Source organism: Neopsephotus bourkii, unplaced genomic scaffold (assembly GCF_033783945.1).
Source record: "Neopsephotus bourkii isolate Nb327-2 ecotype Australia unplaced genomic scaffold, CSIRO-AGI_Nbou_v1 NB_57, whole genome shotgun sequence".
Taxonomy (NCBI): domain Eukaryota; kingdom Metazoa; phylum Chordata; class Aves; order Psittaciformes; family Psittacidae; genus Neopsephotus; species Neopsephotus bourkii.
The window spans coordinates 93,252-106,032 of NW_026900574.1; the positions used below are offsets into that span (position 1 = coordinate 93,252).

The window sequence follows — 12,781 nt, forward strand, 5'->3', positions numbered from 1 at the left end:
AAGATGTCAAGGGGTGGAACCCACCTATATTTCTGGAGTGACAGGAGGATCCCAAGAGTTGACTGTACTGGAGACTGAAATCAGCCTGACTGGGAGGAAATGGTAAAAGCACCCCATTGTGACTGGTCCAGAGGCTCCATGCAGCCTTGGCATAGACTACCTCAGGAGAAGGTACTCCAAAGACCCAAAAGGGTACCAATGGGCTTTTGGTATTGCTGCTTTGGAGACAGAGGAAATTAAGCAGCTGTCCACTTTGCCTGGTGTCTCAGAGGATCCTTCTGTCAAGGGGTTGCTGAAGGTTGAAGAACAACCAGTGCCAATTGCGACCACAACAGTGCACCGGCGGCAATATCACACCAACTGAGACTCCCTGATTCCCATCCATAAGCTGATCTGTAGACTGGAGAACCAAGGAGTAATCAGCAGGATCCGCTCGCCCTTTAATAGTCACATACAGCCAGTGCGAAAATCTAATGGAGAGTGGAGACTAACGGTAGACTATCGTGGCCTGAATGAAGTCACACCACAATAGAGTGATGCCGTACCGGACATGCTAGAACTTCAGTATGAACTGGAGTCAAAGGCAGCTAAGTGGTATGCCACAACTGATATTGCCAATGCATTTTTCTAAATTCCTTTGGCAACAGAGTGCAGGCCACAGTTTGCTTTTACTTGGAGGGGTGTCCAGTACACTTGGAACTGATTGCCGCAGGGATGGAAACACAGCCCTACCATTTGCCATGGACTGATCCAGACTGCACTGGAACAGGGGCAAGCTCCAGAACACCTGCAATACATTGATGACATTATTGTGTGGGGCAATACAGCGGAAGAAGTCTTTGAGAAAGGGAGGAAAATAATCCAAATCCTGCTGAAAGTTGGTTCTGACATGAAACGAAGTAAGGTCAAGGGACCTGCACACGAGATTCAATTTTTTGGGAATAAAATGGCAAGATGGACGTAGACAGATCCCCACAGATGTGATCAACAAGATAACAGCAATGTCTCCACCAACTAATAAGAAAGAAACACAAGCTTTCTTGGGTGCAGTGGGGTTCTGGAGAATGCACATCCCAAATTACAGTTTGATTGTAAGCCCTCTCTATTATGTGACCCGTAAGAAGAATGATTTTAAACGGGGCCCTGAGCCACAACAAGCCTTTGAGAAAATTAAATGAGAGACAGTTCATGCAGTAGCCCTCAGACCAGTCTGGACTGGGCCAGATGTAAAAAATGTACTGTAAACAGCAGCCAGGGAGAATGGTCCTACCTGGAGCCTCTGGCAGAAAGCTCCAGGAGAGACTCGAGGTCGACCCCTCGGCTTTTGGAGTCGGGGATATAGAGGATCTGAGGCCAGCTGTACCCCAACTTAGAAAGTGATACTGGCAGCCTATGAAGAGGTTCGAGCTGCTTCAGAAGTGATTGGCACTGAAGCACAGCTCCTCCTGGCACCCTGGGTGCCTGTGCTGGACTGGGTGTTCAAAGGCAGGGTCTCCTCTACACAACATGCAACCGATGCTTCATGGAGTAAGTAGGCTGCACTAATTACACAACGTGCTCAAATAGGAAATCCCAGTCTTCCAAGAATTCTGGAAGTCATCATAGACTGGCCAGAGGGCAAAGAATTTGGATTGTCACCATAGGAGGAGGTGATGCGTGCTGAAAAGGCCCTACCATATAATAAACTGTCAGAAAGTGAAAAGCAGTATGCCTTGTTTACTGATGGGTCCTGATGCATTGTGGGAAAGCATTGGAGATGGAAGGCAGCTGTATGGAGTCCTCAACGACAAGTTGCAGAAACTGCTGTAGGAAAGGGTGAATCAAGTCAGTTTGCCGAGGTGAAAGCCATACAGCTGGCCTTAGACATTGCTGAACAAGAAAAGTGGCCAGTACTTTATCTCTATACTGACTCATGGATGGTGGCAAATGTCCTGTGGTGATGGTTGCAGCAATGGAAGCAGAGCAACTGGCAACACAGAGGTAAACCCATCTGGGCTGCTGCACTGTGGAAAGATATTGCTGCCCGGGTGCAGAACCTGGTGGTGAAGGTATGCTATGTAGATGCTCATGTACTGAAGAGTTGGCCCACTGAGGAACACCAGAACAACCAACAAGTGGCTAAAGCTGCTAAGATTGAAGTGGCTCAGATGGACTTAGATTGGCAACATAAGGGTGAATTATTTTTGGCCTGGTGTGCCCATGACACTTCAGGCCATCAGGGCAGAGATACAACATACAGATGGGCCCGTGTACCCCAAGTGGTGTCTCACTTATCAGTAAAGATTTACCGTCACTGTCACCAGAGCTGCTATGCCTTCCTTTTTCAGGCATTGTGAGACTGCAAAAGGTCAGTGCCCCGTCTGCCTTGCTGAAACTCTTGGCTCCTGGCTTGCTTGCCCCTATGGAGCAGCAGCCTGTCCTTGCTGCTCCTGGACAAAATCATTAGCACTTTTTAATTACTATTTCTAATCTAACCTCTGAATCCAGTAATATAACTTAATATTTAAGGCATGCTTTAAAATAATATTTTGAACTTCAAAATTATTCATGCAGATGATGCAACAAATTTTTGAAGTTCAAAAGATTATACGGGACAAAAGTGTCCTTTTGATCTCCGTTCTTCAATTCTCCTTTTCTCAATCATCTATTTTCTTTATTTAGTGTAAGGGCTTTAGAATAAGTTTCATTCTGTGCACTTAAATGATCTGGTACAAAGCACAATCCATCTGAATAATACCATTGCACTGTCATTAAATGGAAAATTAATCCAAACTTAATTTACTTTGGGCACAGTTAGCAGAGAAACACAAAGGCAGTGACTTGTGTATTCCAATAGCAAGTTTTATACTTAAACAAGTTTTGTGCTTAAAGCTTAACACTAAATACTAAATAAAAGAAGACTTTTCATTTTAATTATTGAAACATATTCAGCCCTTATGCACTGTAGTGGCATGGGAGTAGACTCTCAGATAAAGGGCCCAAATGACTTGAAATCTAGTTAAGATGAAAGCCAACACAATGCTTAGCCAATATTCAGGAAACTCAAATAACTATCAAACCTTAATGAAATTCTCAAAATCAAATTTCTTCACAGCTACCTAAATAAAACAGATGAAGCTCAAGTTTACACAAAAGCATGGAAGAAAACTGTATCTTGTCTTTGTCAGAGGACAAATTTTTTATCAAAATAAAATAATCATTTAAAGATAAAGTAGAAATACAAAGTAAAACTAAGAAATGCCCTATATCAGAAGTAATCCCACCTGTTCATCACTTCGATGATAGTCATTATCTTCTTCCTGGTTTTCTTCAGAAGTTTCTTTGTTTGAATTTTCATCTGGTTTAGTTTCAACTTTCAGAAGAAAGCAGACCATTACAATAATTATATCAGACATATCAGATGATCTGAAACATATCAGATATCCTGAAACAAAGTCAAGACTATAAGAGCAACTGTGGGGTTTTTGTTTGTTTATTTAGTAATTAGGCTTGTCAGAGTATGATCAGCTTCTAACCAGGAAAAAAGTTGGTAAGCAGCTTTATTCTTGGTAGCAGAGATGTGGACACTAATTCAAAGCTTCCCAGAAAATCAGTTCAAGACACCTTGCTACAAATTTGTCAGGGCTCATTCACTATTCCGTAAAACTCATGTGCTCTCCTGACAGTCACAGATTTGAGAATTCTTTTTCCCTTGGATAAATACATACACATATGCATTTTAAGAATAACCACCACAGCGTTTCTATCATAAAATTATACTTAACATCAGCAGTTTCTGAAGTTAGTGCAATTTAGGACTGGGATATAAGGTAACCTTTTCATATCATAGAGTTCCCACATAGATACTACTGAAGACCTCCAGGAACACACTACAGCTGGATAAAATAACACATTCTATAAACAAGTGTGATGCAAAACACTACTGCACTTAGATAGTGAGTTCAAAGTGGTGAGTTCTTGTATATAGTCCAATATATAAGCACAAGCAAGCCTTGTACAATATTATGCAACAATTAGGAGTGCTAATATTAGCCAGACACCTATGTCTGACAGATCCTTTCAGCAGCTTAAGGGCACTCTGTACCCCCACCCCAAGACAGAATAAACATAAGACCATTTACCATTGCGATGTGAATCTAGATGTTGTTTTGCAGAGCATGTCTCCCCTTTGATGTCCCCTGGTACTTCCATACCCAGTTTGTAATAGAATTCCCTCTGCTTTTTAATTTCCGCTGTTTAAAATTGTAAATACTAGTTATTTAATAGTTTTAGCACAATATTTATCAAGATATTCCAAAACTCTCTTCTATTCTGTAAAAGAAGCTTGTCAGGCAGGAAGTGGTATTAGCACTACTTGCTACTTCTCTACTCTTGCTGCCATAATCAAGATACCCTAGATCTTATTCTTGAAAAGCAGAAGTTATTTGCAGACCTATTATTATACCATTCTATTATTACATATAAAATAAATTTTAAATACTATACCATACTTTGTGGGTTTCCTCCTTCAATGTTTCTGTCAAAATACTGATTTTGGAATTTATTCATATTTCTGATTTCTGATTTTCAGTACCATAGAAATAATTTAAAAATAATCATATCTTTACCTAAACTTGCTTATAAACGTCCAATAATGTCATCACTTGACATCTTAATTGGATTGGAATATTCTACTTAAATAAAAGTAGCAACACACCACTGAAAAATAATACCGAACAATTACTATAAAGCATTCCTTTGGTTCAACAGATTCATTATCAAAATAGATTATAAGAACAGAAATGGAAAGGTAGCTGTTAGCAAAGGATTTAAGTACATCTTAGGAGAAGAAAAATTAACTGAAACTAAAAGTTATGCATAGTATTCTACCTCTGAGAACTCTGCAAAGCTGTCAAAAATACATTAATATGTACACGGTTTATTAAAGAAGAATGTGTGCAATTATAGAATATCAACTCGAAAAAGTTGCAGTGCTATTTAGGTTTACATATTACTTTTCCCTGAAATAACACTGGCATTTTAATTTCTGAAGTTTTTTCAGTAACACTGCTAGTAGAAGTCTAAAATTAAAACATAAACAGCACTTAAGTGTAGAGGAAAAGTAGTGCTAGAACCAGAACAAGTGAAGATGCTATTTTTTCACACACCACACCCACCAACATTTTCCTCACTTCCTCCTTGTTAATGTAAAGGAACTATGTGTAAATCTAGCATTTAGTAAAAATAGGTCATACCAAAAAACTTACCTTCTTGGAGGCCTGGCACAAGTTTGTAAACAATATCTTGCATTGTTCTATCATGACTAACAGGAAAAAAAGGAAAAAAAAGAAAAAAAAGAAAACTGAAGTTTTAAATTATCCATCTTGATACAAAACAGTTCTCTTAAAGAGATTCAGTATTAAGTCAACTCTACAAACCTCTAAAGTCTTATAAGAAATAAAAATATTTATCTTGGATGACTGAAATATCAAACATGAGATAACAGTTATAAGAAAAGAATGCAAGATAAAGTTCAGGCTAAGACAAGAACTGACAAAATTTAAACTGACAAAAGTTTAACAGAAATGCTAGGAAGGATGGTCTTTATGACACAAAGGACAGCATCCTGTAAGAGATGCCATATACCTGCATGCGTATCGGTAACATAATTCTCAAAATTGCTTGACATTTTTAACAAAAGCTTTTTTTTTAATTTTCTGTTTTTATAAACTAGACTGTTTCTTATCCCTTTTAATTAATCTCTCGTGTTGTTAGGTTGTTTACTTAACCATAGTGGGCTTTTTACAAAACATGAGGAAAAAAAGCTTCTAGGAATAAAAGAGAACAAAGAAGAGAACAAAGGAAAGAAAATCTGCATTTGCTCTTATAATTCAGCATTTTACCCAAGAGCAACATCATGTAGCTCAGAATCCCATCTAGCTGAAAAAAGACAAACTAAGGAAGGAAACGGTGGGGAAGTAGGACTGGTTAAAATTCTAAACACTGATGTTTTAAACCAAAGTTTAACTACAAGCTGCCATTTCCTGGATTACTCTAAAACAAGTCATTGATTGAAAGGACCAGAACATTACCCTGACTTCCAAACTATAAATAAAATACAATACAAGCTAAAACACCAGACTCATCTGCTACTGGGACATTAACCTCAAAAGAGTTTACAATACCAAACTCCAGCTTTTATTGTCAGGTTAGAATTTTTAAATGTCATTAAAAAATTTCAGGAACATCTCCAAAAACATTTCAATCTAAATTAATGATTTTAGCTACCAGCGTGAGAACAAAGGTGAGAATTTAACAGGACTCTTGGATGAAATGTGAGATGCATTTGTTCAAGATCATAGATTGTTGTAACTAAGGCATAATACAAAGTTCCTCCCTATTAATTCCCTATTGAAGAAACCACAGACTTCCAAAATCAGGTTGGAAAAAAATTTATCTGCTTCAATAATTAAGGGGCAGTATTTTGTAACTAGCTCAGGAAAATACTTCTCTAGGAGGGCATCTTCATTTTTTGAAGCAGTAGAACAAAGAACCCTGAAGAAGGGGATCGACTTCTTAAAAGACATAATACTGTACATTCAGTGTCCACAAACAACTGTCAAATCCGCTTCTAACTACTCAATTTGAGGCTATGCTCCCAAACCTCTCTTAGCACTGAAAACAGGCTTCTGAAGCAATACACAGCTGTACTTCTGTAGCTTTACAGAGGATGACCATGTTGTCTTAAGTGCCATTTGTTTCTTCTTGGCTACTGGCATGGATTTATCGTTACTGTTTTGTCATATTTCAAAATACACTCTAGTATAGTCTCTATATCATTCTCAGAAGGTATAAGAAAACTCTTATTGTATTTCTGACTCCTGAGGGGAACTCAGCTTTGAGCAATTCAGAATTTTTTTATAGGACATGCACAATTTTCAGTGAAAGTGGAGAAAGAATCAAATTCATTTTCGATAGCCACTTCTTCAAAAGCTGCACTAGAACCAAGACATGCACATTTAAAGCAGTGCCACAAACTAAAAGAAACTTTGCGTGGAGGTAGACAAGAGTCTACACAATGTGCAACATCTATTGTGAACACACTGTCTCAATAAATTTATATCAATAAAAGTTGCTATGGTACAAATCTCTAGTGCAGATCTGGTCAAGTCAAGTGGTATAACATTTGACTGATACCTTTGACATTTTTAAAATGAGAGGAAACTGTTGAAGAAAAAGAAATGTAATGTACAAATTAACAGAAAATACAATGAAAAAGAAATAAATTAGGATACAACATTCCATATATTTTAGGTCACACAGTAATGAAGCCCTGTATGGGAATGGAAAGAAGTAGGCACAAATCTTTCAGAGACTGCTCCATTCAAGATACTGAAAGCACTACTCTAATTTTTCTCAACAACTTTCTCATCTGCACCTATGAATGAAATAGTCCTTTGAAAGACTAAATCAATAATAATGCTGTGTATTTGCAAAGTCTTTGAAAACACCCTCTCAGTCACTGAAAAACTACTATCCAACTGCCAGTCATTATTCTTAAGATTTAATACAAGTATAATTCATGTTGATGTTCCCTATGTGCAACCTCTATGATCCAAGCATACAAACCAGGAAGTGACTAAATCTCACTAAATGTCACTCAGAAATTAAATAAAGTCTATTGTGTTTGTCTCACTCAAGAGAAAATGGTTTGCTTCAAAAGAATTGCGATTTCACAGCAGAACTCAATACCTCACCTCTTTCATAGAATCATAGAATAGTTAGGGTTGGAAAGGACCTTAAGAACATCAAGTTCCAACCCCCCTGCCATGGGCAGGGACACCTCACACTAAACCATATCACCCAAGGCCTCGTCCAACCTGGCCTTGAAAACTTCCAGGGATGGAGCATTCACAACCTCCCTGGGCAACCTATTCCAGTGCCTCACCACCCTAACAGGAAAGAATTTCCTCCTTATATCCAATCTAAACTTCCCCTGTTTAAGTTTTAACCTATTACCCCTTGCCCTATCACTACAGTCCCTAATGAAGAGTACCTCCCCAGCATCCCTATATGCCCCCTTCAGATACTGGAAGGCTGCTACGAGGTCTCCACGCAGCCTTCTCTTCTCCAGGCTGAACAGCCCCAACTTTCTCAGCCTATCTTCATACAGGAGGTGCTCCAGTCCCCAGTCATCCTCGTGGCCCTTCTCTAGACTTATTCCAACAGTTCCATGTCCTTTTTATGTTGAGGACACCAGAACTGTACACAATACTCCAAGTGAGGTCTCACGAGAGCAGAGTAAAGGGGCAGGATCACCTCCTTTGACCTGCTGGTCATGCTCCTTTTGATGCAGCCCAGGATACAGTTGGCTTTCTGGGTTGCAAGTGCACACTGCCGGCTCATGTTCATTTTCTCATCGACCAGCACCCCCAAGTCCTTCTCCGCAGGGCTGCTCTGAATCTCTTCTTTGCCAAACCTGTAGCTGTGCCTCAGATTGCTCTGACCCAGGTGTAGGACCTTGCACTTGTCATGGTTAAACTTCATGAGGTTGGCATCAGCCCACCTCACAAGCATGTCAAGGTCCCTCTGAATGGCATTCCTTCCCTCCAGCGTATCAACTGAACCACACAGCTTGGTGTCATAGGCAAACTTGCTGAGGGCGCACTCAATCCCACTGTCTATGTCAGCGACGAAGATGTTAAACAAGACCAGTCCCAACACTGATCCCTGAGGGACACCACTCGTTTCATATAAATCTATCTTTTAAACAAGCTTCTTTACATATATTTAAAATATTGGTAAGCAAATAAAAAAATGTAGAGTTAAATTGTGCTGTATTGAGAGGTTTGTATAGCCCAGAGAGCAACTAGCTCTGCTTTTCCTTTCACACTACACACTTACCCAACATACTGTAATGGATGGCTCTGGTGTATAACAATCCGACATGTTGGACAGGTGTTGTTTTCCTCCAAATACTTCACCAAGCAGCTTCTACAGACTAATAATAAGAGCATTAATAATTAATTAGAAATAAAACAAGAATAGTTTGAAGAAAGTTGTGAGATCACCAGGGGTATCTGAGTGGGTTTCTGCCACCCTTGGGCTGTGTCTGTGGAGGTGCTCGCTGGCAGGTGACATGTCTTTCAAGAGGAGCGCGTAGGAGTTGGGTGTGTTTGAATAATTTGTGTTTTTTTTCTCTTCACTTATTAAACTGTCTTTATCTGGACCCATGAATATTCTTGCTTTTTGCTGTTCTTATTCTCTCACCCATCTCATTGAGTGGGGTCTGAGTGAGTGGCTCTATGGGTATTTAGTTGCAGTCCAGGGTCAACCCACAACAAAAGATAATCTCAAACAGCAGACGTATAGACTACCATAGAAGTTAATAAAAGACATTAATCCTTTAAACGGAACCTATTATCTCTATTCACAGTGATTATGTTAATAATGGAATAAAATACCAGACTTATGACTGGGAGAAAGGGGGATGGAAAGAAGACAATGGAAGACCAATAGTGATGGAAGAAAACTAGAGGTTCATTTTACAAACTGAGAGAGACAGTGGGAAAAATATCATCATCATCATGGCTTGACTTCGCGAACGAAGATTTGGGAAGGGCTTTTACCCACGCTTACTACAAGCGTGCTGATGACTAAGAAGGCCAATGTGGGATAGGCAAACCCGGCTGCAAAAAGCACAGCAGAAGGTCTCCTTGGGTGGAACAGGTGGGGCGCAATTCTTCCTGCGTTGTCTTTTCTCCTCGAGACTAGTTCTTCGTGAACTCTCAAAGGAGTCAGTGGCATTATGTATGGTGTGCCTCCAAGTCTCCTGATTGGAGGCCAAGGTGGACCACTGATGGTAGTCAATATGGCCAAGGCTAAGGTATTGTTTCAGGGAGTTCTTATATCTCTTCTTTGGGGCACCTCTCTTGCGGCTACCGGTGGCAAGTTCACCATAAAACACGATCTTGGGGAGGCGGTGATCCTTCATTCTAGAGACGTGCCCTGCCCAGCGCAGCTGCAATTTCAGCAATGTGGCCTCGATGCTGGTGACCCCTGCCTGTTCGAGGACAGTGACATTAGACACATAGTCAGTCCAATGGATGTTTAGAATTGTACGGAGGCAGCGCTGATGAAAGCGTTCCAGGAGTCGCAGGTGATGACGGTAGATGACCCAAGATTCAGACCCATATAAAAGAGTAGACAATACAATGGCTCTATAGACACTGACCTTTGTACTTTTCTTCAGGTGTTTATTGCACCAGACTCTTTTATGGAGTTTTCCAAAGGCTCTATATGCCTTTGCTATTCTGTTGTCTATCTCTGTCGATCGTGGCATCCAAGGAAATGATCCTTCCCAGATAGCTGAACTGCTGAACTGTCTTAAGCTCTGACTCGCCGATGGTAATCTGGGGATGGCGATAATCTTCTTGGGGTGCAGGTAGGTAGAGGACTACTGTCTTCTTCAAGCTGACTTCCAGCCCAAAAACCTCAGCCGCCTCTGCAAAGCAAGATGTTAAACGCTGCAGAGCTGCTTCTGTGTGGGCAACAAGGGCGGCATCATCAGCAAAGAGCAGTTCACGGACAAGATGGTTTAGGGTCTTAGTGTGGGCCTTCAGTCACCTTAGATTGAATAGGCTACCATCGGTACGATATCGAATATAAATGCCATCTTGTTCGTCGAGGTCTGCTGTAGCCCTTTGGAGCATCATGCTGAAGAAGATTGTGAATAAGGTCGGTGCGAGAACGCAACCTTGTTTCACACCATTGGTTATTGGGAAAGGCTCAGAGAGTGCATCACCATACCTGACTTGGCCTTGCTGATCCTCATGTAACAGAATAATCATTTTGAGGAACTTGGGGGGACAACCTAATCGTTCTAAGATCAGCCACAAGCCTTTTCTGCTCACAGTGGGAAAAATATATAAGCATGTTAAAGCAAACAAGAGAATCAGAAGGGTAAAAGAGTGATTTTATCCCCTAACATTTATGTTTGATGGGTCTGTCAACATCCTAGGAAAGGGGAGAACCTTGATCCCAATTAGAATTAAATTTGGTTAGGGATATTAAGGATAACAGGAAGGGATTCTACAGGTACATAGCAAATAAAAAACAGACTAGGGACAACATAGGCCCCCTCAGGAAGCTCTCGGGAGAACTAGCTACACAGGATTTGGAGAAGGCTGAGGTTCTGAATGATTTCTTCACCTCAGTCTTCACTGGCAAAGTCTCTGACCGCACCATCCAGGTCTGGGAAGGCAGACGCAGGGACTGTGAGAATGAAGACCTTAGGCCCACTGTAGGAGAGGAACTGGTTTGAGACCATCTTAAAAATCTGAACGTGCACAAGTCCATGGGTCCTGATGAAACCCATCCGCGGGTCCTGAAGGAGCTGGCGAATGAAGTTGCTAAGCCGCTGGCCATCATATTTGAGAAATCATGTCAGTCAGGTGAAGTTCCTGATTACTGGAAAAATGGAAATATAAGCCCCATTTTCAAGAAGGGGAAAATGGATGACCCAGGGAATTACAGACCAGTGAGTCTCACCTCTGTGCCTGGCAAAATCTTGGAGCAGGTTCTCCTGGAAGGCATGCTAAGGCACATGAAAAACAACAAGGTGCTTGGTGACAGCCAGCATGGCTTCGCTAAGGGGAAATCCTGCCTCACCAATTTGGTGGCCTTCTACGATGGGGCTACGGAACTGATGGACAGGGGTAGAGCAGTTGACGTCATCTACCTGGACTTGTGTAAAGCGTTTGACACTGTCCCACACGACATCCTTGTCTCTAAATTGGAGAGACATCAATTTGATGGATGAACCACTTGGTGGATAAAGAACTGGATGGATGGCCGCACACAAGGACTTGTGGTCAATGGCTTAATGTCTATCTGCAGACCAGTAACGAGTGGTGTCCCTCAGGGATCGGTGTCGGGACTGGTCTTGTTTAATATCTTCGTCGCTGACATGGACAGTGGGACTTAGTGCGCCCTCAGCAAGTTTGCCAATGACACCAAGCTGTGTGGTTCCATTGATATGCTGGAGGGAAGGAATGCCATCCAGAGGTACCTTGACACGCTTGTGAAGTGGGCTGATGCTAACCTCATGAAGTTTAACCATGCCAAGTGCAAGGTCCTACACCTGGGTCAGAGCAATCTGAGGCACAGCTACAGGTTGGGCAAAGAAGAGATTCAGAGCAGCCCTGCGGAGAAGGACTTGGGGGTGCTGGTCAATGAGAAAATTAACATCAGCCGGTTGTGTGCGCTTGCAGCCCAGAAAGCCAGCCATATCCTGGGCTGCATCAAAAGGTGTGTGACCAGCAGGTTGAAGGAGGTGATCCTGCCCCTTTGCTCTTGTGAGACCTCACCTGGAGTATTGTGTGCAGTTCTGGTGTCCTCAACATAAAAAGGACATGGAACTGTTGGAACAAGTCTAGAGAAGGGCCATGAGAATGATCGGGGACTGGAGCACCTCCTGTATGAAGATAGGCTGAGAAAGTTGGGGCTGTTCAGCCTGGAGAAGAGAAGGCTGCATGGAGACCTCATAGCAGCCTTCTAGTATCTGAAGGGGGCATATAGGGATGCTGGGGAGGTACTCTTCTTTAGGGACTGTAGTGATAGGACAAGGGGTAATGGGTTAAAACTTAAACAAGGGAAGTTTAGATTGGATATAAGGAGGAAATTCTTTCCTGTTAGGGTGGTGAGGCACTGGAATAGGTTGCCCAGGGAGGTTGTGAATGCTCCATCCCTGGAAGTTTTCAAGGCCAGGTTGGACGAGGCCTTGGGTGATATGGTTTAGTGT

At 41.5% G+C, this 12,781-nt stretch overlaps 1 protein-coding gene across 3 annotated transcripts in view; it reads right to left on the reverse strand.

Moving 5' to 3' along the window:
• LOC133212111 (polycomb group RING finger protein 3-like) overlaps positions 1–12,781 on the reverse strand; it is an 88,352-nt gene that overhangs the window by 36,544 nt on the left and 39,027 nt on the right. For all 3 annotated transcript variants that reach the window (XM_061353170.1, XM_061353178.1, XM_061353183.1), the window contains exons 2-5: positions 8,884–8,980; positions 5,247–5,302; positions 4,122–4,232; positions 3,264–3,352 (exon numbers count right to left, since the gene is read on the reverse strand). In XM_061353170.1, coding sequence (XP_061209154.1) covers positions 3,264–3,352; positions 4,122–4,232; positions 5,247–5,302; positions 8,884–8,980 — 353 coding nt within the window. The remainder of the gene's footprint in view (positions 1–3,263; positions 3,353–4,121; positions 4,233–5,246; positions 5,303–8,883; positions 8,981–12,781) is intronic.